The sequence below is a fragment of the Falco biarmicus genome, chromosome 1, assembly GCF_023638135.1.
Source record: "Falco biarmicus isolate bFalBia1 chromosome 1, bFalBia1.pri, whole genome shotgun sequence".
In the NCBI taxonomy this organism is placed as follows: domain Eukaryota; kingdom Metazoa; phylum Chordata; class Aves; order Falconiformes; family Falconidae; genus Falco; species Falco biarmicus.
The window spans coordinates 17,918,230-17,939,188 of record NC_079288.1 but is presented as its reverse complement, the minus strand read 5'-3'; the positions used below and the strand labels follow the sequence as shown (position 1 = coordinate 17,939,188).

General features: G+C 47.6%; 3 protein-coding genes across 4 annotated transcripts in view; 2 read left to right on the top strand and 1 right to left on the bottom strand.

The window, feature by feature from the left end:
• Positions 1 to 6,367, top strand: part of DOC2B (double C2 domain beta) — a 39,597-nt gene extending 33,230 nt beyond the window's left edge. For both annotated transcript variants that reach the window (XM_056353317.1, XM_056353325.1), the window contains 5 exons: positions 405 to 531; positions 716 to 873; positions 2,764 to 2,845; positions 3,080 to 3,176; positions 3,809 to 6,367. In XM_056353317.1, the coding sequence (XP_056209292.1) occupies positions 405 to 531; positions 716 to 873; positions 2,764 to 2,845; positions 3,080 to 3,176; positions 3,809 to 3,945 (601 nt within the window). In that variant the 3' untranslated portion in view covers positions 3,946 to 6,367. The remainder of the gene's footprint in view (positions 1 to 404; positions 532 to 715; positions 874 to 2,763; positions 2,846 to 3,079; positions 3,177 to 3,808) is intronic.
• A 2,441-nt stretch (positions 6,368 to 8,808) lies between these two features.
• LOC130157478 (pinopsin-like) lies at positions 8,809 to 11,132 on the top strand. Its single transcript, XM_056357116.1, is given in 6 exon segments — positions 8,809 to 8,824; positions 9,103 to 9,267; positions 9,270 to 9,449; positions 9,452 to 9,647; positions 9,649 to 9,723; positions 10,180 to 11,132. Coding segments are annotated over 6 exon segments (747 nt in total). The 3' UTR covers positions 10,295 to 11,132.
• A 2,201-nt stretch (positions 11,133 to 13,333) lies between these two features.
• TEX14 (testis expressed 14, intercellular bridge forming factor) overlaps positions 13,334 to 20,959 on the bottom strand; it is a 32,339-nt gene continuing 24,713 nt past the window's right edge. The window contains exons 25-31 of the mRNA XM_056325390.1: positions 20,656 to 20,727; positions 18,808 to 18,885; positions 17,288 to 17,405; positions 16,996 to 17,091; positions 15,910 to 16,001; positions 14,551 to 14,614; positions 13,334 to 14,369 (exon numbers count right to left, since the gene is read on the bottom strand). Coding sequence (XP_056181365.1) covers positions 14,336 to 14,369; positions 14,551 to 14,614; positions 15,910 to 16,001; positions 16,996 to 17,091; positions 17,288 to 17,405; positions 18,808 to 18,885; positions 20,656 to 20,727 — 554 coding nt within the window. The 3' untranslated portion in view covers positions 13,334 to 14,335. The remainder of the gene's footprint in view (positions 14,370 to 14,550; positions 14,615 to 15,909; positions 16,002 to 16,995; positions 17,092 to 17,287; positions 17,406 to 18,807; positions 18,886 to 20,655; positions 20,728 to 20,959) is intronic.

Genomic DNA, 20,959 nt, shown 5'->3' with positions numbered 1-20,959 from the left:
CGCGGGGTGACAGGCATCCCGAGGGGTGCAGGAGCCCAGGCCAGGCCGGGGTCTGAGCAGGAGAGATGATGGCGCTGGGAGACCTCCGCCTCCTGCACCCCTCTGCTTCCCCGGACCTGCCCTGCCCTCCATCCCAGCAGCCTTGGCTCCCAGCTGCAGAGGTGAAGCAGAGCAAGATACTGGGTGTCACCTTTAACTGTCGCGAGCTGCCCTGGCCAGGCCGTAGCAGCAGATCAATGCCGTGCAGCTGCCTGCGAAGGAGGTGCCCGGTCACCGGCCTGGGGAACGGTGGCCTCAAAGTCATCCCCTTGCTGGGGGGACCTGCAGTGCGGTGGGGCAGAGCTTTCCTTGTGCCATCGCCTCCTCTCTCCCCGGTGGCCCTGCTCACCCTGTGCTTGTTGCAGGATCTCGGTCTGCGATGAGGACAAGTTCCGCCACAACGAATTCATTGGAGAGACAAGGATCCCGCTGAAGAAACTGAAACCCAACCAGACCAAAAACTTCAACATCTGCCTGGAGAAGCAACTGCCGGTGAGTGGGGGGGTTCAGAGCAGTGTCCCCCACCATGGGCCTGTGGATACAGCAGCGTCTCCCTGTAGCATGTGGGAGCGTGGGGCAGTTTGACCCCTCGGACGTGATGAGGGGTGGGGAGAGCATCCCTCACGCCGGCGGGGCAGGTGTCCGGCTGTGGGACTGGGTGTGTTCCCTCCCCCAGATAGATAAAACAGAGGACAAGTCGCTGGAGGAACGCGGCCGGATCCTCATCTCCCTCAAGTACAGCTCGCAGAAGCAGGGGCTGCTGGTGGGCATCATCCGCTGCGCCCACCTGGCTGCCATGGACGCCAACGGCTACTCTGACCCCTACGTCAAAACGTGAGTGCTGCTCTACGGCCGTGCCGGCTGAGATGCTGCTGCTGCCGCCAGCCCTCAGTGAAGCCTCTCCCTGCAGTGGAAATTAATTGAGCTCATTAGGAGATGCAAATGAGGGCGTCACGGCAGCAGCTCGCATTTGCCTGGAGCGTGTTATTCCCCAGTGATTATTTTACAGCTCTTCAAAGTAACGCGGCTGCAGGGTCTGTGTGGTGGCGTGTGGCCGTGCCTGCCCTGCGCTGGGGCAGCCGCGGTGCCCCACCGCCAGGCTCAGCACTGCAGCGGGGACGCAGCCCTGGGGACAGCGCTGGTGGCCCGAAGCAGATAGGTGTGGCCGGGTTTTGCTGATGGCACGGCCCCAGCCTGGCAGGTGGGGGCTCCCCGCCGGCAGCGCAGGGATGGGTGCCCCCCGAGCAGGACAGTGCCTGTGCCCAGTGGTCCTGCACCTCACTCGGCACCCGCAGGCGCCTCTGCTTTCCTTCCCACGATAACCCACCGGCCTTTTCACTCTTCAAAGCCTGGACCATCCCCACCGGGATGGGATAGCTGCAGGATCAGCTCTGGCCTCCTGGCTGGTGGCGTTGGGGTGCAGGCATCTCCCCCTCCCAGCCCCAGGGGACAGGCGGTTAATGGGGCGAAGAGGCTCCCAACCCAGCTCCCGGCCAGGGCCACCACCCAGCGCTGTGGTGAGGCTCTAATTACGACGTGTGTGTAATTAGAGCAGCACTTCAGTCCCAACCCGTGGCTCCAGGGCCCGGTTAACAGGGCTGAGGGCGCATTTGCTGGTTCCACTGACACTTTCCAATGTAAATGACTGGGAGCACCTTCCTTTGGAAAAACACCAGCAATATTTATTTAAAAAAAAAAGTGCCATTAAAATTACTGTAATGGGCTGCTTCGACTCAGCCTCACCCAAGGATTCAGGGAAGCTGGTGTAATCCAGGGGCTGTGAAGGGATGCTGAGGGAGGTGCTGGGTCGCCGATGCACAGCTGGGCTGGCACAAGGGCCCGGCATCGCCACCGCTCCTGCGTTGTCCGATGGCATTTTTCAAATTCACTCTGCACAGCAGGTGGAGGCCGTGGCGAGGGAGGGCCGGTCACTGCCCACGTCCTGTGTCCCTGTCGCCAGTGCGCTGACCCAGGCTGTGGCACTTGCAGGGACGATCCTTTCCAAGACAGAGATACTGGGAGAAACCGTGCCTGGCTCCTGGGAGGCAGCAGTGGAGTTTATCGCTTTTGCCTTTCTATTTAATTGTTCTTTAGCACCTTGTGCTACCTGCAGTAAATTGTGTCGGCAGGGCTTGGGTCAGAGCAGGTGGACAAGTGAAGCTGCTGGGTATAAGCCCTGGGTTTTTTAATTATGACCAAGAGCTGGGAAGTGTAAGGAGGAAGCAGAACTGGTGTTTTAAGGGGCAGCACCAACGTGAACAGACGATGGATTGACTGTGGCCTGGCCCAGATTTCAGGTGCCCTGTCCGTTTGATGACACTTTAATCATGTTTGCGTTCTGGCCCTGCAAAATATCTGCAGGAAACAGCGGCGCACGAAACTGCAGCCACTGCACTTGCTCCTACTCCCTCTTGCACACCCGGAGTGGTTTCTGCCTCCTGGCAAGGCGCTGGATGAGCAGACCGGCCGCATGGTCCAGGTCTGGGCTGAGGTGGTTTGATTTTGGGAGCTGGGAGCGTGTGTGTGGTGCCAGTGTCCCCTAGGGACTGGAGCTGGGATCATCGGTGCTCTGATGGCAGCTGGGTTGTGGAGGAAATCGGGCTTCCTCGGCCGGGGAGGGGAGGAGGGAGCTGCAGGTTCGGGGGGGCTCAGCCACCCACTTCACCCTGCCTCTGCCTGGGAGCCGGGCCTGTGCGTGACCGTGCTGCATCGGTTTCATTGCAGTTACTTGAAACCGGATGAGGACAAGAAATCAAAGCATAAGACGGCGGTGAAGAAGAAAACACTGAACCCCGAGTTCAACGAGGTGGGTTGGTGGTGGTTGTGGCTCTTGCCTAGGGCATTTCTCAGTCCTTGGACTTAAAAGGCAAGAAAGTGCCCCAACCTCAGTCACCGGGGGAGAGAGGGGGCAGAGTTCCCCACGGGTGGCAAAGGGCGACAGCCCGAGGAGGATGGCCAGCCTCAGCCCTCTCTGGGGGGTCCCAGCCCCTGCTGGACCCCAGCACGGGTTCGTCCTAACTCTGTCTCTGCTCCCCAACAGGAATTTTGCTATGAGATAAAGCACGGTGACCTGGCAAAAAAGACCTTGGAAGTCACAGTGTGGGACTACGATATCGGGAAATCAAACGATTTCATAGGTGAGTGAGTGGGACCCTCCAGGTGGTCTCCTTGGCCTCTTTGGTTTTTATCTTCACCTTCTGTGCCTCTTCTTTTTTGCGTCTGCTGCTCCTCTGCACTTCTGCAGCCTCCCGGTTTGCTTTCCATCCCAATGTTCGTTCTCGCTGGATTTTTGTTCTGCTTTTATCCCTCTCCTGTACCTGAGCCGCCCCTCCTGCACTGCTCCTCACTTCAGCCGGCCCCCAGGGGAGCACCCAAGCAGGGAGAAGCTGCATCTCCCTCTCCCTTCTGGTTTCAGATCTTTTATTCTGAATAAACTTGGTCTAACAGGGAGGTGTCATTCTTCTCTGTTGGATCTTTAGACCTGTTGTGATTTAGTTACTGGTCACTGTGATTTACTGCTAACAAGTGACCGGTATCTCTGACAGCCGCTGCAATTGCAGTGAGCCCTCGGCACACGAACGAGCAGCCGGGGCACGTTCCAGCCCACAGCCGTGAGAGACAGGGAAGGCCGGGCTGCCATCGCCCGTGTGTCACATCAGGTCGCAGCCCTAATGCTGTGACAGCGGCTGCATGACCTGGCTCCACCCAGCATCCCCCAGCCCCCTCAGCAGGATGATGTTCACCCCCACCTCTCCCTCTCTCTCCCAAGGTGGAGTCGTGTTGGGAATTAATGCCAAAGGCGAGCGGCTGAAGCACTGGTTTGACTGCCTGAAAAACAAGGACAAGAAAATCGAGCGCTGGCACACGCTAACGAACGAGCTGCCGGGGGCTGTCCTCAGCGACTGAGCGCCACGGGGGCCGCTCCCCGGGGGGGGGCACAGCTCTGCCGGCCACAGCCTTTGGACTTCTCTCGTTTACGGCTTTGGCTACAGGGGATCGCGGTACCGGGGCAGCTGGGAGAGTGGGACACCCCACGCCACAGCCTGGCTGCAGGGAAACCTTCCCAGGGAACGAGGCAGCGGGGCTTTGCTGTGCGCAGCAGATCCCGTCCCCTAAAGGCTTTTCCAGAATGGCTCCTCGCACCCCGACACTCTCACACACACACTCACGTGCATGCACGACACAGCCGCCGCACACCTGCATGCACTGCCGTTCCGACTCCTCTCCTAACTCTTTGCTGTACTGAATTACCTTCTCGCTGCCTTGCAATTCAGTGGCAAAAATGAATGCATCAGTCTCTGTGCGTGTATCTAATGTGAGCAAAAGGCGTCACTAAAACCTGGAACTATTTTCTAAAGGCAACTGTGCCATATTTCTGGTGGTTTGTCAGTCTCTGTGGTTTGGGCCTAAACAGTCTTTTATGCATTTAAAGCTCCCCAGTTGGAATGGTTGTGTCCCCTGACGATAACCTACAAAGACTGTTTGCTTTTCTTCCAGAAACGTACTCGTCCTCTCCAGTAACCCCTGTGAAATCAGGCAGCCAGCTGCAAGCGCCGTGCAGACCACGGCTTCACTCTCACACTCCCTGGGCTCGGCCAGCTTCACAGTTGCAGAAGTGTGGGGCAAAATAAGAAGCTCGGCAGAGCTGCCGGCAGTTCCCGCTTCCCGGGACCAGGGCCGAAGCCTGCTGCTGCCCTCGCAGTAACCGCTCTCCTGCTGAGCCGAGCCTTCCTGCCCAGAGCCACGCAGCCAGGCTTCTGCACAGCTCTTTTTTTTCCAGCAAAGCCAGCTTTCAGGCTGAATTTTTTTATAATTTTTCCCTTACTCATCCTTTTTCCAATCCATGCCATCACCTACAGCTCAGCTGAGGCACTTTATGCTGCAAGCTGGTGGCGTGCAGCAAGCTGAGCTGCGGGGCCCGGCCGGTGCCGTACTTGCAGAGATGCTCAGCTCTGGCACAGCCGTCAGGTTGGTCCATTTTCTGATTCAAACGGCATCCAAATCAAATTTCTGTGTACAGCAGAGTAGTAATATAATAACATTATAGTAATAATCCCAGCTCTCGTCCTCTGTGACCCACTGTGGCCGGGCTCTGCATCCTCATCCTCCTGGGCACTGATGCTTGCGTGAACAAAGTCGTGTTTGCACAAGACGCCGGTGCCTGGTGGGATGAGCTAAAACCTTCCACAAAATGCTGCAGTTTGCCAGAAATTTTTGAAGCCTTTAAGCCGTGATTTCTTAGGAAGAGCTGCTCTTTCCCAATCGGCCTCAATTACCTACAGCTTCTCAGCCCTGCAGCTGTGTGTGTGTGTGTGTGCGTGAGTGTTGCCAACTTCTTTTTTGGAAAGCAATCCGATCTCTGGAAACCTGTTTACTTTTCAAAGTGATGATCGTGTCATACCTTGTTTGATATGGGGGGTAAAACCCGATGTTCATAGGGGCTTTTTTAATAATTCAATATTTGTAATGCATTCTACAGATATGCATGGGGTTTATTTGAATGCTGGCAGCGTGTCAAGTGGGATGTTCCTGGTAATTCTGTCTGTCACTGGTCCAGCACCTTAACACCTGGTTTGGGTCTGAGCTTCCTGGAGAGCTACGGGCGTGCCAGGTCAGCTGTGCCTCCCTTTCCTTGCAAAGTTACTTTCAATCCATCATTTGTTTCAGCACATCGTGCTCTGGAGCTGGTTTATGCTCGAGGTGGAGTAGGACACGATGTGTGTGGGGGGGTTTCTTCACTTTGTATCCTGGTCCTTTTCTAAACGGACGGTCCATCCGTCCCAGCTGCATGCAGAGTGGTGGTTGTCATGCCAGGCCTCGTGAAATGTTTGATACCAATGTTTTGCTACCCTGTGAAGGCTGCAGAAACTGTCCTTACCTGCATCCTAAAAGACTTTTGTATTTCAGTATTATCTATCTGTGTACTTTTTGTCAGATTTGTTAATATTTATAATGAGAACCCAAAATAAAAAGGAAAAAAAAAAAGCAACCCCCCCCCCCGTCAGTGCCAGCAGTGCGGCTTTTGAATCTCCCTGCATTGGTGCCACGGTGCGTGAGCTTGGTGTGGCACAGCACTTCTCCGGTTCACCAAGTGACCCAGAGATGCCAGATGAAGAGCTGGGGACCAGCGAGGACTCAGGAATGGGAGACAGTTTTAAACCAGAGCCCTGGGTGCTGCTCGGCTTTATTCTTCACTGTCACATCTCTTGCTGCTGCTGCAACAAAAAACCCACCCAAAACAGCACCGTCACTGTGGTGGCTGCACGTCACCTGCCTTCAGCAGGGGCCCTGCTCTGTCTGGGCAGAGTGCTGTGAGGATGCACAGAGACTGCGTGCGCACCGGAGGTGGAGGCGGGGAGGGAGATTAAAAAAAAAAAACCCCTCTGGTTTTTCTTAAGTTTCCATTAACTTTGCATAACGCAAGGTGCTGTTCAGTAGCGTTAGCAGCAGGGCGCTGCAGTGCCCCGTACAGGGCTGGGCCGGGGCAGTCTCTGCACAGACCTTCTGCCATCTTGGACACTGTGACTGTCCTCCCCAGGGCGCAGGGGCAGAGACACCTCCCTGTGCCACCAGGGAGCTGAGGTGCCACCTGCCCCCGGGCTGCTCCAGCTGCTGCAATTAATGTATCTTTTCCCTACTGCAGTTTTTTTGATTGATTGACTATATATTTTCCGAGGTTAATATTCAGGCTGTGAGCAGCCAGGCTGCTTACCAGTGCCGAAGGCAATTCCCTGCTTGGAAGCTGCCGTTTCCCATGGGAAGCCCTGCTGGTGTTTGCTCTCTGCGCTCACCTTGCCCCCTTCGTCCTCACGGCTCCTCGGCCTGGGCTGCTGCAGTGGCAATAAAAACTTGCTGATGGTCCCTGCACATGTGACACCAGCTGCTCCTGGCAATGGTGGCATGTGACCGTGGTGTGGGCAGACACGGCGCTTTCTTGCCACTCGGCCCAAATAGCCACAAGTACGGCCGAGACTGAGTGTCCCGCATACATACACACACTTTACATATATATCTCCCTGCAGTGATACAAATATGTATCCCGCTACATACACATTATATATATGTATACACAAGCATATAGGTGCATATATAGGCTTGGCACTTCTCTAAACTTTATACTCACTGACAAGGTGCAGGAGCAGCAGTGGGGACAGCAGCCAGAGCCAGGAGAGCATCCTTGGAGAGATGCAGAGTGTGTCAGGGCAGGGGGTCAGGGCAGGGGGCGGCAGCACCAAGGGCCAGCAGTCCTGTTGTGTGGTGGGGCAGGGCCCTGCAGAGTCACAGAATCGTTTTAAGTGGGCAAAGCCCAGAGTCCAGGCGCTAACCCAGCACTGAGCACTGCCAAGCCCACCACTGTGCCACGTCCCCAAGCGCCACATCCACACGGCTTTTAAACACCTCCCAGGACGGTGACCCCACCGTGTCCCCTGTGCCTGTGCTTGGCCCCCCCCGTCAGTGAAGAAATGTTTCCCCAAACCTCCTCCAGTGCAACCTGAGGCTGTTTCCTCTTGTCCTGTCGCTTGTCCCCTGGGAGAAGAGATGGGCACCCCCCTGCCCACAGCCCCCCGTCAGGCAGCTGCAGAGAGCGGTAAGGCCCCCCTGAGCTCCTTCCTCCAGGCTGAACCCCCCTGTCCCTCAGCCGCTCCCACAGTGCCCATGCTCTGCCTCGGCCCTGGGGGTGCCCAGGCAGGGCCCAGCACCACACAGCATTAATCCATCTGCCCCCTTTCACCAGCTCAAGGGACCCGAGCCCCGTGCACCCCCGGGCTGCAGCCCCCCACGGCAGGCACAGCACGGGGGTGTCTGTGTGTAGTGACCGACAGCTGTATCTGTGCCTCCGTCTGCCTAAATACACAGATCGCTATATAAACACATACATATGTAGGTATAAGTATATAAATGCACTTTCTACAGCATATTATATACAATTATTTTATAAATGTTTTATATAACTTATAGGTATGCTTTTAAAAAAGTTTATAACTATGATTTTAATATATAATTTAGTATGTTAAATATAGACTGTATTTTATACTGTGTGCATATACATTACTCTACAAACACACATAAATGTATGTCTAGCTACATGTTCACTTTTACTATATTACAATAGATGTTATATTTACACACAAGCATAATTTTTAAAACCTCTATATAGTATGTATGCATATACATAAATACGTTCATCCTTATCTACACATGTGTGCATGAAAATATACATCTTTACACAGCTATATACATGTATGCATATAATATTTATATTCTATATATACACTATATAAAATATATGATGTCTATATCTAATGCTATGTGTGTGTGAATGGATTATATGGATCCAGATAGAGGTAGCTATATTTAAAAGGCAAACACACACATATAAGCATGTATACACACATAATATGTAATACCTAGTACCTAATAAAAATAAAATATTATATATACTTTGTTTATGTTTATATGTATTACTTTTGTATAATTTAATATGCAAATATGTATGGATATAACATTTTTATTTAATAGATTATCTAAGTATATATGACACATTACGTATGTAGTATATATTGTATAGACAGCTATACGTAGCCTGCTCTCACACTCTCTCCACATACACTCATGTATGAATGTCTAGACACATTAATTATTCTATATAATATTCTAAATATTTTATATCCTTTCTATTTATTATTAAAATACGTGGATTACTATATTAAGATATTTAACATATGTTTACCATGTATATTTATAACTGAAGGAGACTGTGGCCAGCACATGGCTTTTGGCCATGGTGAGGAAAAGAGAGCAGGGAAAAGGAAAAAAAAAAAAAAAAAAAAAAAAAAAAAACCCCTATTTACTCAATTAAATGAGGCTCTGTTCAGTCATCAGATGTTTTTTTAAGTCACTCTTTATCCCCACCGGAATAAACAGCTGATTATAAAAACGGGGGGGGGGGGGGGGGGGGGGGGGGGGCGCAGCAGAACAAACCCTCCAGATTAACAAAAGAGCTGAAGGTATTTTAATGCCACGCTCCCCGGGACGCGCCGGGCCCTCCTGCTTTATACAGAGGTTGTGCTTCTGCCGAGGGTCACCTGCGCCAGCCGCACGGGCGCTGCTGCTCCCCGAGACGACTGACCTACTCCTCCAGCAGCTCACAGGGGCCCCCAAACCACAGGACCCCCCAGGCCCCACGGGACACGCACCTGTCTGTAGCCGTGCTGCTGGGCACTGCCCGGGCTCCGCGTGGGTGGTGAATGGCTTGGTCATCGCGGTTTCCACCAGGCACAGGAAGCTCTGGGCCCCCCTGAACTACATCCTGGTGAACCTGGCTGTGGCCGACCTGCTGGTGACACTGTGGCAGCTCCGTCAGCTTCTCCTGATGTCAGGGCACCTGAGGGATGGAAATGCTGCTGGAAGTTAACAGGCGTCTCTCGTTCTCTTCAAAACTCCCCACAAGCTGCGATGCAGCTGCAGGAATCGGACACAACACAGCAGATACAGAGGGAAGTGACATGCATGATGATCACGATGGTGATGGCCTTTCTCATCTGCTGGCTGCCCTACACTGCCTTTGCCCTGGTGGTGGCCAGCAACAAAGACATCGCCAGCCAGCCAGCTCGCATCCCTGCCCTCCTCCTCCAAGACTGCCACGGTTTACAATCCAATCATCTACACCTTCATGAACAAACAGGTGAGAAAGCCATTAGCTAACGAAATCACAGCTTCACTGGGGCTTCTGGAAAACAACTTAATGGTCTCACAAAATGAGGAACCATCTATCCTACCTGGAAGCGTAGGTGCAGGCTCGATCCCAGAGTTGCTGTATAAGCAGCAAGGTTTTGGGGAATGAAATGGAAAGGGACGGAGCAGCCTCTGAGCCTGAACAAGAGCTCATTTTCCGCTTCCATGATTTTATGGGATCAGGCAACTTAATTTTAGATCACAAACTGCTTGTTCAACACACAAAGCAGACAGAATGAATCTTCTGTTGTCCATAAACTGCCAGAGTCTGCAAAGAGTTAGGCTGGGAATTGATTAGAGACCTCACCCAAAATATGTCAGTGTCCACCCCTCAGCCTCTGCCTCCAGGTCTCAAGGTGGACACCAGCTTTCTGCCACAACGCGTAACCTGCCCCTTCCCTGCCGGTTTCAGAGCTGCCTGCTGAAAATGGTGGGCTGCGGTTACCAGCCCTGGGGGCCGGGAAAAACCACCCCAGCTGCCCCCAGCCCCCACCTCCGCATTGCTGCAGATGGGCTGTAGAATTAGGTGACACCATCTCACCCTAACTGCAGCTTCAGGCTCTGCCCGTCACGCCCAGCCTCGCTCAGCATGGGCACAGGGAAGGGCGGTGCTGTAGCTGCTCCCCACACCCAGGAGATGGGTGATACTTAGAGGGGTCCCCAACAGCCCTCACACAGTCCCCAGAAAGACACAGCGTTATCTCCTTGTGCAAGAGGAGCCAGCCCTGTCATGGGATGAACTACAAACCTTTTATTTTGCTCTCCTAAGGAAACACCCCTCCTTCCAGCCCCTCACCTCAGGGAATCAGATGTCTTTTAAAGACCACCGCCACCACACATACACCAACACCCTCCCTCCATTTTTCCTCAATGCAAAACATCCCAAGTTGCTGTTCAGCCCCGGGCTCAACACAGGCCGGCTGTGATGCCACCTCCAAAGGGTCTGTAGGACAGAGCCGCACGCCCGGCCACCAGCCCCAGGTAAACCAAGCCCTACTTGCATTGCCTGCCCTCACCATGAAGTTTGGGTCACACTGTTAAAGTGGTTAAAATCCAGCAGGTATGTTTAAGTGCATTAATAAATAAACATTGACAAGTTCACATGCATCTGTTTTACCAGCTTGATAGAGGGTTGGACAGAAAACACTTCACCTCCTGCTACTACAGCTGGCATTCCTCTCATGGCCAAGTGCCACAGATGACATCATAACAGATAGCAAGGAAAAATGCAGTTCAAAGAAAGAAAATTATATTTTTTTATATATATTTCAGGCAATAAGGAAAGGTCTTAAATCCATTATTTCCCAGCAAGGGTGAAACACAGGTTGTAACAGGCCCCGAGGACAAGGCACAGCAGAACCACTGCTGCCCTAACAGCCAAGACATTAACAGAAAGCAAAAGACACCAAAGCCTGTTGTGGGGGGCTGGGGGTGGGGTGGAGTGGGTGGGAAAGACCAAAAAACCTCCATGGGACTCCACAGCTACACACCAGATATTGAATCTCAAAACACAACGTTTGTCTACACCAGCTGCAATTACACTTCTGGGCTGCGACGCAGCTTATGTGATGTAGGAGCCTATGGATAAGGTTTCTAAGTGCAAGGTTTAGACACCACTACGACAGCAATTCCCTGAGACTTTTTATCAAATTCCTCTAAAATGCTACCAGCAGCCTGTCTGCCTTCGCAGATGTCTTTCAGGTTTTGATTCCGAACACTTACATTGCTTTCAAAGCAAGACTTGATCCACAGTCACAAGATTTAAAGGTTCACTCTTCCCTCCACAGTTTTGTTTCTAAGGCACAACATCCACATGGACAATCCCCAAACATGCCTCACTCCTCTCATCCTCCCACCATCTTCCACAGTTTGTGCTGTTGCAGGAAACCTGTGAAGGACTTAGCGGGAAGCAACGCTAAAAGTTGTTCCTCACCTCAGTAAATTGCCTCACCAGCATGCAGCCCGCCACCTGGTAGCACACAGTCAGAACGGCCATCGGAGCAGCACAGGCTGTGATGAGGTTTGGGAAACAGAGGGCTTTTTTTTTCTCTCTGAGATTCTCTGCTCCAAAACAAGAAGAAAACAAAAATCCCTAAACCAAGACCAGTATGATGACAGATACAAGGGAGCTGAAACATGGCTGCTGAGACAATTAACGGTTGCTCTTTTTGCTTGTCTTCACTCAAACCTGCCGCAGGGTCCTGCGGGGAATGGGGGACGGGACGCCCATCCTCGTCCCCGTGTCTCGACCTCCCTCTCTCCACTTGCTTTCCTACATGCTGGCAGCTCAGAGAGGAATTAGTACAGCTCAGTATCACCGCTTTAATTTAATTAATTGGCCTTTCATTCTCTGGGAAGCTGAAAAGCAGCATTAGATGGGCTCTCTCTGATCTCTGCTGTCTTTTGCTGGTTCTTGTTTAATGGTTCCTGTTAATTACAGCTTTTGTGTCCGTGCTTTATGTTATTAGGATGATTTACATTCATGCTAAACTTAAATCTGGAAAAGTACAAGCAGCTGAAAAACTAAAATCTCCAACTGCTGCGTTCTGGCCTTGATAAGGAAAGCAGACAGGCTATGGGACTACTTGAAAGGCCCTCTACCAACAGAAATAAAAATTCTCCACATTAAGATTAAAAAAAAAAGATAGGGAAATGGTTCACAGTCTGCTCACCATTTGGTTTGACAGATAAAATAGAAAAATAAATCCAAGAAGCTAAGGAGATTTCACATGTTACAAACCAAAGTGATACATAATTATGTGCTTGTAAAAATACACGCGTGCTTGCTCCACTCCACCACACTGCTGCAGCCCTGCAAGTTATAATTACTTTTCATTTAATTGAACAAATCTATGAAACCTAAGAAAACATTGCCCAAAGTGAGAGGGAATGACCCTCGGCTATTTGTCAGTTATGGGTTGCAAGCCACTAAGGACAGAATCACACAATAATTCACAATTTCACTTTTGCATGCATTTGTCATTACCCTTTCTGCCTTGCAACAGGCTGCAGCAGAACCCAAGGCTTTGCACAGCTACCAGCCGATGAGAAGTAGGATCTTGTTCCAGCAGTTTGTAACAAGAATATAAAGTTCTTCTGCCTGAAGCCAGGATACAGAACACAGAGAAAACCGGGCAACTGCAAGTTGATACGAGCCCGGGTTAGTAAATATTAAACTTTTGCCTGGACAGAACCATGTCATGCTCGAAAGTGAGCCCTGTTTCCCCTGCGCTGGCACTGCTGTCAGCCTGAGGTGCAGAATTCAAATGGCAGCCTCCTTGCTGCTGGCCCTTCTGCTCTAGCTCTATCACTACCACAACACGACTAAACAGGTGAGACTTATACTTTTTCTTGCTCTCTTCTGAAGAAAGCTCCCCCGAGTCTGCCAGTTTGCAGCATCTTCCCTGGAGTAGCTCTATAGGTATCTAGTTGCATATATGGTCTGATGAGGGGAAACACAGTTCGTAAAACAAGTAAAAAACAAAACAGAAACAAAACCCAGAAAAGAACCCAAAAAAAGAACATCCAAAACCAGAAAAAGAACCACATGGCAGCACAATAACCTTGGAAACTTTTATTAGTATTGTTAAACCAAATTAACTGACAGTTACAGATAGGCACCATTTCCCTATGAGAACAGGAACGAAAAAGCAACCAGCACACCCAGGTGTACACAGGCAGCTAAAATCCCAGTGTCTGTTAAAAAGGGACAAGGACAGTCTTCACACCTCCTGCACCTGAACAGTATTTATCACAAGAAAAGATAAATATGAAGTTGCTGTGCCCATCAAAATCCTCATCCAAAGCTCAATTATATCCAGGGGCGCTTTTTTTTTTTTTTGATGAGGCCTACCAAATGTATGGTTTAATTAAACAACAGTTACCTTTGCAATACTAACCAGATTTTCTCATATTATTGTCTAATGCTGACAGGGAACGTATTGCTGCACTTGCAGTCTCTGGAGAACACTGCCTTTTTCTCATTAGCTTTTTACACAGCAATTAATCCCCTTAATCAGTCAAATCAGTTCAACGCTAGATCACAAAAGCGCTAAGAAAAGAGAAAACAAGAAATTACCTTGTTAAATATAATGAGCAAGGAAAAACATACACTACATTGGCTTTAACAGTGCTTCACACTCCAGCATGGAAAAATTTAAGTGCCTGAGTAGTAACAGCATTCCACAGAATTACCATCATTGTGTCTGTAACATTAAAAACTGCATAATGCAACAGAGCAAGAAATTCTTTTGCTTATGAAAGTGTGCATGCACGGAAAAAAACCCCACCAAGCAGCCAGCTTCATAAGGATCTTATGTTCACAAAACAGTTGAGTTCTGTGGTATTATTGATACTGCTTTTACATGCAACAATGGTGTAAAACTAGTACAAACTGTATTACAAAGTCGAGCATTAGTTTTCCTTCTGTACTTGCTGCTGCAGTTACAGGAAGTCGGAGCTTTACAATTGTGTGTGGCCAAAAAGGGTTGCAATTCGCAGGCTGTATACTGTATAAGCAGCAGTAAGCAGGTGATATATTAGAACTTACTATCCATTTTAATCATGTAGGAGAGCTCTGATCCAAAACAATTATCCTGTAGGGAGGGGGAAAAAAACCACCCCAGTTACCCAGTTGTTTTCTTACATCAAACTCCAAGTTGAAGGGAATGGGATTTCCTTTTGCCTTGTCAGCATGGAAAACAAGACTGTATCTCATACAGCCAGAGAATACACAAATTTCTACCAAAGCCAAATTTAATTCACAGAGAGGCTCACCTGAATGGCAAAGATGAAGACTGCTCTTCCTGTGAGTGGAACTTCTGATCTTCAGGATGCATGTCTAAAAAACATGTCATTTCAGCTCAGCACCAAGAAGCCACACAACACTTCAAAAAGAAAGCTCTAGTTTTGTTAGCACATGGCAGCATGCTGAATCAAGCATGACAGATCTCTTTGCCAGATCCAGTGAATACGCACTTGTAATCAGAAACCAGCATCAGCTCTGCTGTATTGGGTGCGTTACACAGGACCCTCTTTCAGATCAGAAGTTACTCTGTTTTCAAAACCTGAAGCCCAATCCCTACCAGCTCAGTTCTACAAGTCTGACAGAAATAGGGTCATATCTGCTAAATGATGTTACCACCAGATCTCCGCATTTAAAAACTATCATCAACGCTTCCAAAAGTTACTAGTGATGTGGGACATTTCAAACTTCAGGTGCCTAACTGGGAAGCAAAACCTGTGTTGTAGAGCTGCTGTAGAAATGTTAAATGCCCACAACACTGAAGATCAGCCTCCTTTACATCATCTTGTGCTACACACTGAAAAATCAGAAGTTCTCTCTGAAAATGAAAGGCTACTGCCCTTTTCTTTCCAGACAAAACGCTGGTTCGCTCCTATTCTTTTACATAGCACTAAATGCACATTCACTTCATGCAGGTATGTCAATCCTCTCCCTGTAACAAGAAACATCTTTAATTGAGAAATGTTGGAAATTGAAACCTTTTACTTTAGCTGTAGAATAGCAGTCAGCTTTGACAGTTCCTAAGGGAGATCTGGACTTAGAGAACAGAGGAAACACTTTTATCTTGTGTTTTCTTCCTTACTTATAGTTTCTATTAAAAGAACACCAGGGGAGATGAGACGGAAACAGATGTTTAAGGGATTTAATGGCATTAGCATACACATCACAGGTAGATACCAATCCATACTGAAGGCAACCGAAGTCCTTACAGTATGAAGCATTTAGGTGCCTAAGCCAGAGCAGCTGAGCAAGGAACTGGACAGACACAGTATTACCAGCTGGCTTTCAGTGCTTTCGAGTCAGTAGAGGAAACCACACTCTCATTATAAGAGACACTCTACAACTCCAGCAAACGGTCCACAATGTTGCTGGTCTCAACTGCCCTGCAAAATTAGAAAATTTTCAAGGGCCTCTGGAGAGCTTAAGTCTAGAGCAGCTTCCTCTCCTTTAAAAGCACAGAATAGAAACAATACCCAGATGAGGGAAATGAAGAAAAGCAAAAAACCTAGCTTGCGCAAGCCTGACAAATTCAGTGCTAACAATATAATAAATACAATACTGCCCAGCACAACATCCAGTACGTTACAGACAAAGAGGACCTTCTGAACTACCTGCACAGCTTTCTGGTGCTCTGCCTCTGGCTCCGCATTCCTCTACTGCCTTCGTCCTTCCAACATCTTCTGGATCTTGCAGGCTTGCAGCCCTTGAATGATAAGAGTTTTGTGTATCATACCAATTTTTTGTATTTTCTTCTAGACAAGATGAACACAGAGCACTAAAACAGAAGCCTGTGGAGAAACTAGATTCCTTTTTGTCTTTACCCTGACCTATAATGGGCATCCGCCTGCCCCAACCCCCCAAAAAACCCTGCCTCTTGCCCTCCAAGACTATTGACGTGCTTCAGCTTTACATCCACATGCAGACTTCATCAATTCCTTATATAACAGCATTAAGTAAACACATGGGCTTTGGATCGAGCCATTTATGAACATGGTAGTATATATACTACAGGAATCAGTCTGCCCAATCAGTTGGCAAGACCCTCCTGGTTATCACGACATTTGCCTTCGATGTTCAATTAAAAAAAAAAAAAATCATTATGCCAAACACAAGAGCATCTTCTGTTCCTTAGTAGGATATATGTTAGGAATGAGTTATGACTACTCTCTGGCATTTACTGTGGAGTTGTTCAGAGTTACTAGGCTCTGATCTTTAGTTCTAAAAGTAAAAAAAAGTTATTTGGGCTATGAATCTTTTCTTTAAAGTGATGTATATATGACTTCTGCCATCGTCCTCATTTCCTCTTACATTGCCATGACAGTATAACCCTCCTCCCAAACTTCAAAGTCTCTTCTGAAGAGCTTTCACGATTCTGTTCTCTTAACATACATTCTTCTCTATCTCAAAAAATCCACCATTCTGTCAATTTATCTCTGATTTTTGTAAAGACTATACACTGCCTTCCAAGCCTACTGAAGTATTTGCTTTCCACCTACAGGAAATTATATTAACAAAACATTCTTTTCCCTTTCAATTTAGTATGGAGAGTGCAGATTTATGAATCCAGGCAAGTTCCCTGACACACTACTCTGAGGAGTGACAGCCCATTTTCTGAAAAGTCCTGTACAGATCTATGCAGATCTGTACACAGAACATGAACAAATAAACTTATGAACAAAGTATCAATATCAGCTAACCCAAGTGCGTGTCCCTGAGGTGGTTCTTGGATCTCCTCATCTCCAGGACTTGCACAGAGCATTCTTTCTAAAATATCATCAAGGGTAGAGTGAACCCTGTTGAATAAAAGATTTAAAATGGATGCTGGCAAGTTTAATACCACACACTTTAAAAAAAAACAGTCATCATTATCTGCGTTCTTAAAAAAAGCTGGCTTACTGCAAGCACTGAATCTTATTAAAATATACTGGAACCTTAGTCTAAATCTTTGCAACCCAAAGCCAAACATGCCTTATTGTCCTTTCTCCATACCTTTCTGTTTCCTCTGCTAGATTAAATGACTCCTTAGTCCATAAACTATGATTTCTCTTCGCACTTCTCTCAGATTCTGTTTTTGACTCCTTGTCTTCTCTTTTAATTCGCTCGGGAACTATTCACATAAACAGAAAGATTTTAATATCAAAGGTATGAAGGAAGATAATAAAGAAATTAAAATGTATTATTATTTACTGCACTTGGGAAACTTCCAGTTGTCCACTTTTCAATTACTTTCCTTAGCCATCTGATTTTCCACCAGTTAAGCAAACTCACATTATCGACAGTCAAAGGTGGCCAGAGGCAAGACCTAGATAAATATTTTACTGTAACACATTTTTAGATTCAAAGGACTGAACATTTTGCTTCATACTAAAATGAAAAATGCGTGTGGAAGTTAATCTTTAATCTTTCCCCTTACAATCCTAGATACGGGACAAAAATCAAAAGAAAGCCTGTGGACGTTAGCTTTGTTACCCTACTTAGCAAAATCCAATGATATCCCCCCCGCAAGACTTATCTCACGAAGTTCTGTTCCCTACAGCATGTGAATATATTCAGCCACCTTCTGCTAAGCTATGATAAGCAGGAAGCAGTAGGCTGTCACAAAAATGGAGTCTGAAATAGCTGTACTTTATGCAAATACAACAAAACCACAGCGACTGAACAGCAAGCAATACACGCTGCTGCATTCCTTACCACCTAAAAACAAGATACTCCTATGAATACAAGTCCCAGTAGCTTCTATCCTTTGGGAAAAGATCTAACAAAGCTGTAGGATAACACAAACAAGTGCCAGTATCATTCTCAAGTGACTATGGTATTTAGCTTTTTACCAGACTAACTCATGTTCCGCCTTTTTTTTTTCTGACTCACTGGAAAAAAATGTAGAGCCTATAGAGATTTAGGTTTTCTGCTCCTCTGACATTACTTGCTGTACATCTAAAAATTATTCCCACTTATTACTATTTGCAGTTTCAGAAGCACAAAGATTCAGTACTGCTATCTTTGGTATCTTTGTAACAGAACAGGAAATATAATATTGATTACCCCAGTGGATGCTATTTCCTTACACTGTGAGATCAGAGGCATTATGTTTCTTATTCACCATAATGAGATAAGCAGTCAGTGTGCACTGGCCACTTTCTCAACTGAACCACCCTCCCAGAATGGGAACTTCAGCTCTCTTTTAACCGAGCTGCCAACCACTCATACCTTTGTGGGGCTTGTCACTTGTGTTTTAACACAGCATACATTACAGTGGTGTAATAGTAGAAGACTAACTCTGATAGTCAGACCTGCGAGCCTTCCACACCAGATCCCCATAGACTTCAGAGAGTGAATACACAGAGAAAGACAGCAAACACTGGTGGAAGCAAAAACACTGCATATAACCAAAAAAAGAAAAAAATTGATACAGCTGAACGTACAGTGACAAGCATTCAGAGTAACTGTGCAGCAATTCAACGTTAGTTTTTTTATCTATAATATTTATGTTAGGACTACTATCAACTAACCATTTGTTTGCACTCCGCAGTCATACAATCCCTTCTCTTCAAAGTCTTGAGCGATGGAATCTTGCTGCTTTAAATATTCTGTTAAAACCAACATATTTCCTTACTGATCTACTCCTCCTAAGTTGACGCTCTACAATCTAAAGTACCATATTACTTTATCCATCCAAACCTAGATGAAAACTTTAAAATAATTAGTTCATATATTGATCCTAGAAATTGTCTCTGATCATCACTTATTCACTTGATGCCAGTCTCCACATCTTTGTCTTAGTAAATGAGAAAATAAGAAGATTAGAATGTGTCTGACTGCCTCATTTCTAAAAGGGCATAGGACCTATACACATTTAATTACCCCAATCTCCAGTGTTAGTTTAAGAACTTTATAGCCAAATAGCCAAAGCAAATTCTTCTGTAACACACACCAGTGTAGTGGGTTTGCATGGCAAGGTTTTGGTAGCAGGGGAGCTATAGGGGTGGCTTCTGTAAGAAGGTGCCAGAAGCTTCCCCCATGTCCAATAGAGCTAATAACAGCCAGCTCCAAGACCCAATGCTGGCCAAGGCAGAGATGATTATATTGATCAGTGATGGGGGTAGTGCCTCTGTGATAGCATATTAAGAAGGAAAAATGAAAAAAAAAAAATTTAAAAATCTGCACCAGCAGGAAAGCGAAGTAAGACTACACGAAAGCAACAATTCTGTAGACATCAAGGTCAGCGAAGGAGGGCAGGAGGTGCTTGAGCAGATTCCCCTGCAGCCTGTGGTGAAGCCCATGGTGGGGCAGGCTGTCCCCTCAGCCCGTGCAGGTCTACAGTGGAGCAGATATCCACCTGCAGCCCACGGAGGACCCCACGCCGGAGCAGGGGGATGCCCCAAGGAGGCTGTGGCCCCATGGGAAGCCTGCACTGAAGCACCTTTGCTGGCAGGACTTGTGACCCCATGGGGGGACTCACGCTGGAGCAGTCCATTCCTGAAGGACTGCACCCTGTGGGAGGGACTCCACACTGGAGCAGTGTGCGAAGAACTTCAGCCCATGGGAAGGACTCATGATGGAGAAGTTGATGGAGAAGTGTCTCCCATGGGAGGGACCCCACACTGGAGCAGGGGAAGAGTGTGAGATGGAAAGAGCGGAAGAAACAATGTGAGGTAAACTGACCATAACCCCCATTCCCTATTCCCCTGCACTGCTTGAGGGGAGGACACAGAGAAATCAGGAATTAAGTCAATCCCAGGATGAAGGGAGGGGTGGGAGGAAGGTGTTTTTTTTCTGATTTGAATGATAATAATTTAAAATAATTTTCCCCAAGTCGAGTCTATTTTGCCTGTGATGGTAATTGCTGAGTGACCTCCCTGTCCTTATCTCAACACACAAGCCTTAGGGTCAACCCACTACAACCAGTAAAACCAATAGTTTTTACACTGTGTTCTGTCTGAAGATGTACGTGATTACAAAAAGAAACATAAGTTACTGAGACTAAGCTCTGCAAAAGTACCTGAGGGATGCAGCTGCGTGGCTTGCATTCATTTTAATGGAGAAAATGCATTGCTCTGGGACACCTTTGAAAAATTCAGCCTACACAAAATTCATCTTGGTGTTAAATTACATCCGCACTCAACAGGCTAGCTGCTTTCATCAGTGGCAACTAACCATTACCTGAAATGCAGAAACTCTAAGGACTAAACTCGATAACTGCCCATTATTTAAGCTGTTGATGCCTAACTTCCTAATCATTGACCTGACTGCAACTGATATGGAAGCTCTTGTGTATTTTAGTAGTGAATGATTTGGGAGAAATCCTGATTGAACACAGCTGGCAACTCTCATACCATTTGGGGTGAAGTGCCTCTTACCAATTTCATCCAGCAGCTCTTGGACTGGTGGAGGCAGGTCATCAATGAGCTGGTTAGGTGCCTCTGAGACTGCTGAGGTAGGGAGAAAAAAAAAAAAAAAAGACGACTTAATTAGCAGTGATTAATCCTTAATAACTGTGATATAGGCTTACATCATGACAGCATCTTGCTGACGTATTTCATTTATCAACCTGCACAAGCCCAGCTCATTCACATTTTATCAAATAACCTTAAATAGTTTCATGATGGAAAAATCATTGAGAGCTAGATTTGCACATTCAGTTCAGCTCTCAATCCAGTATTG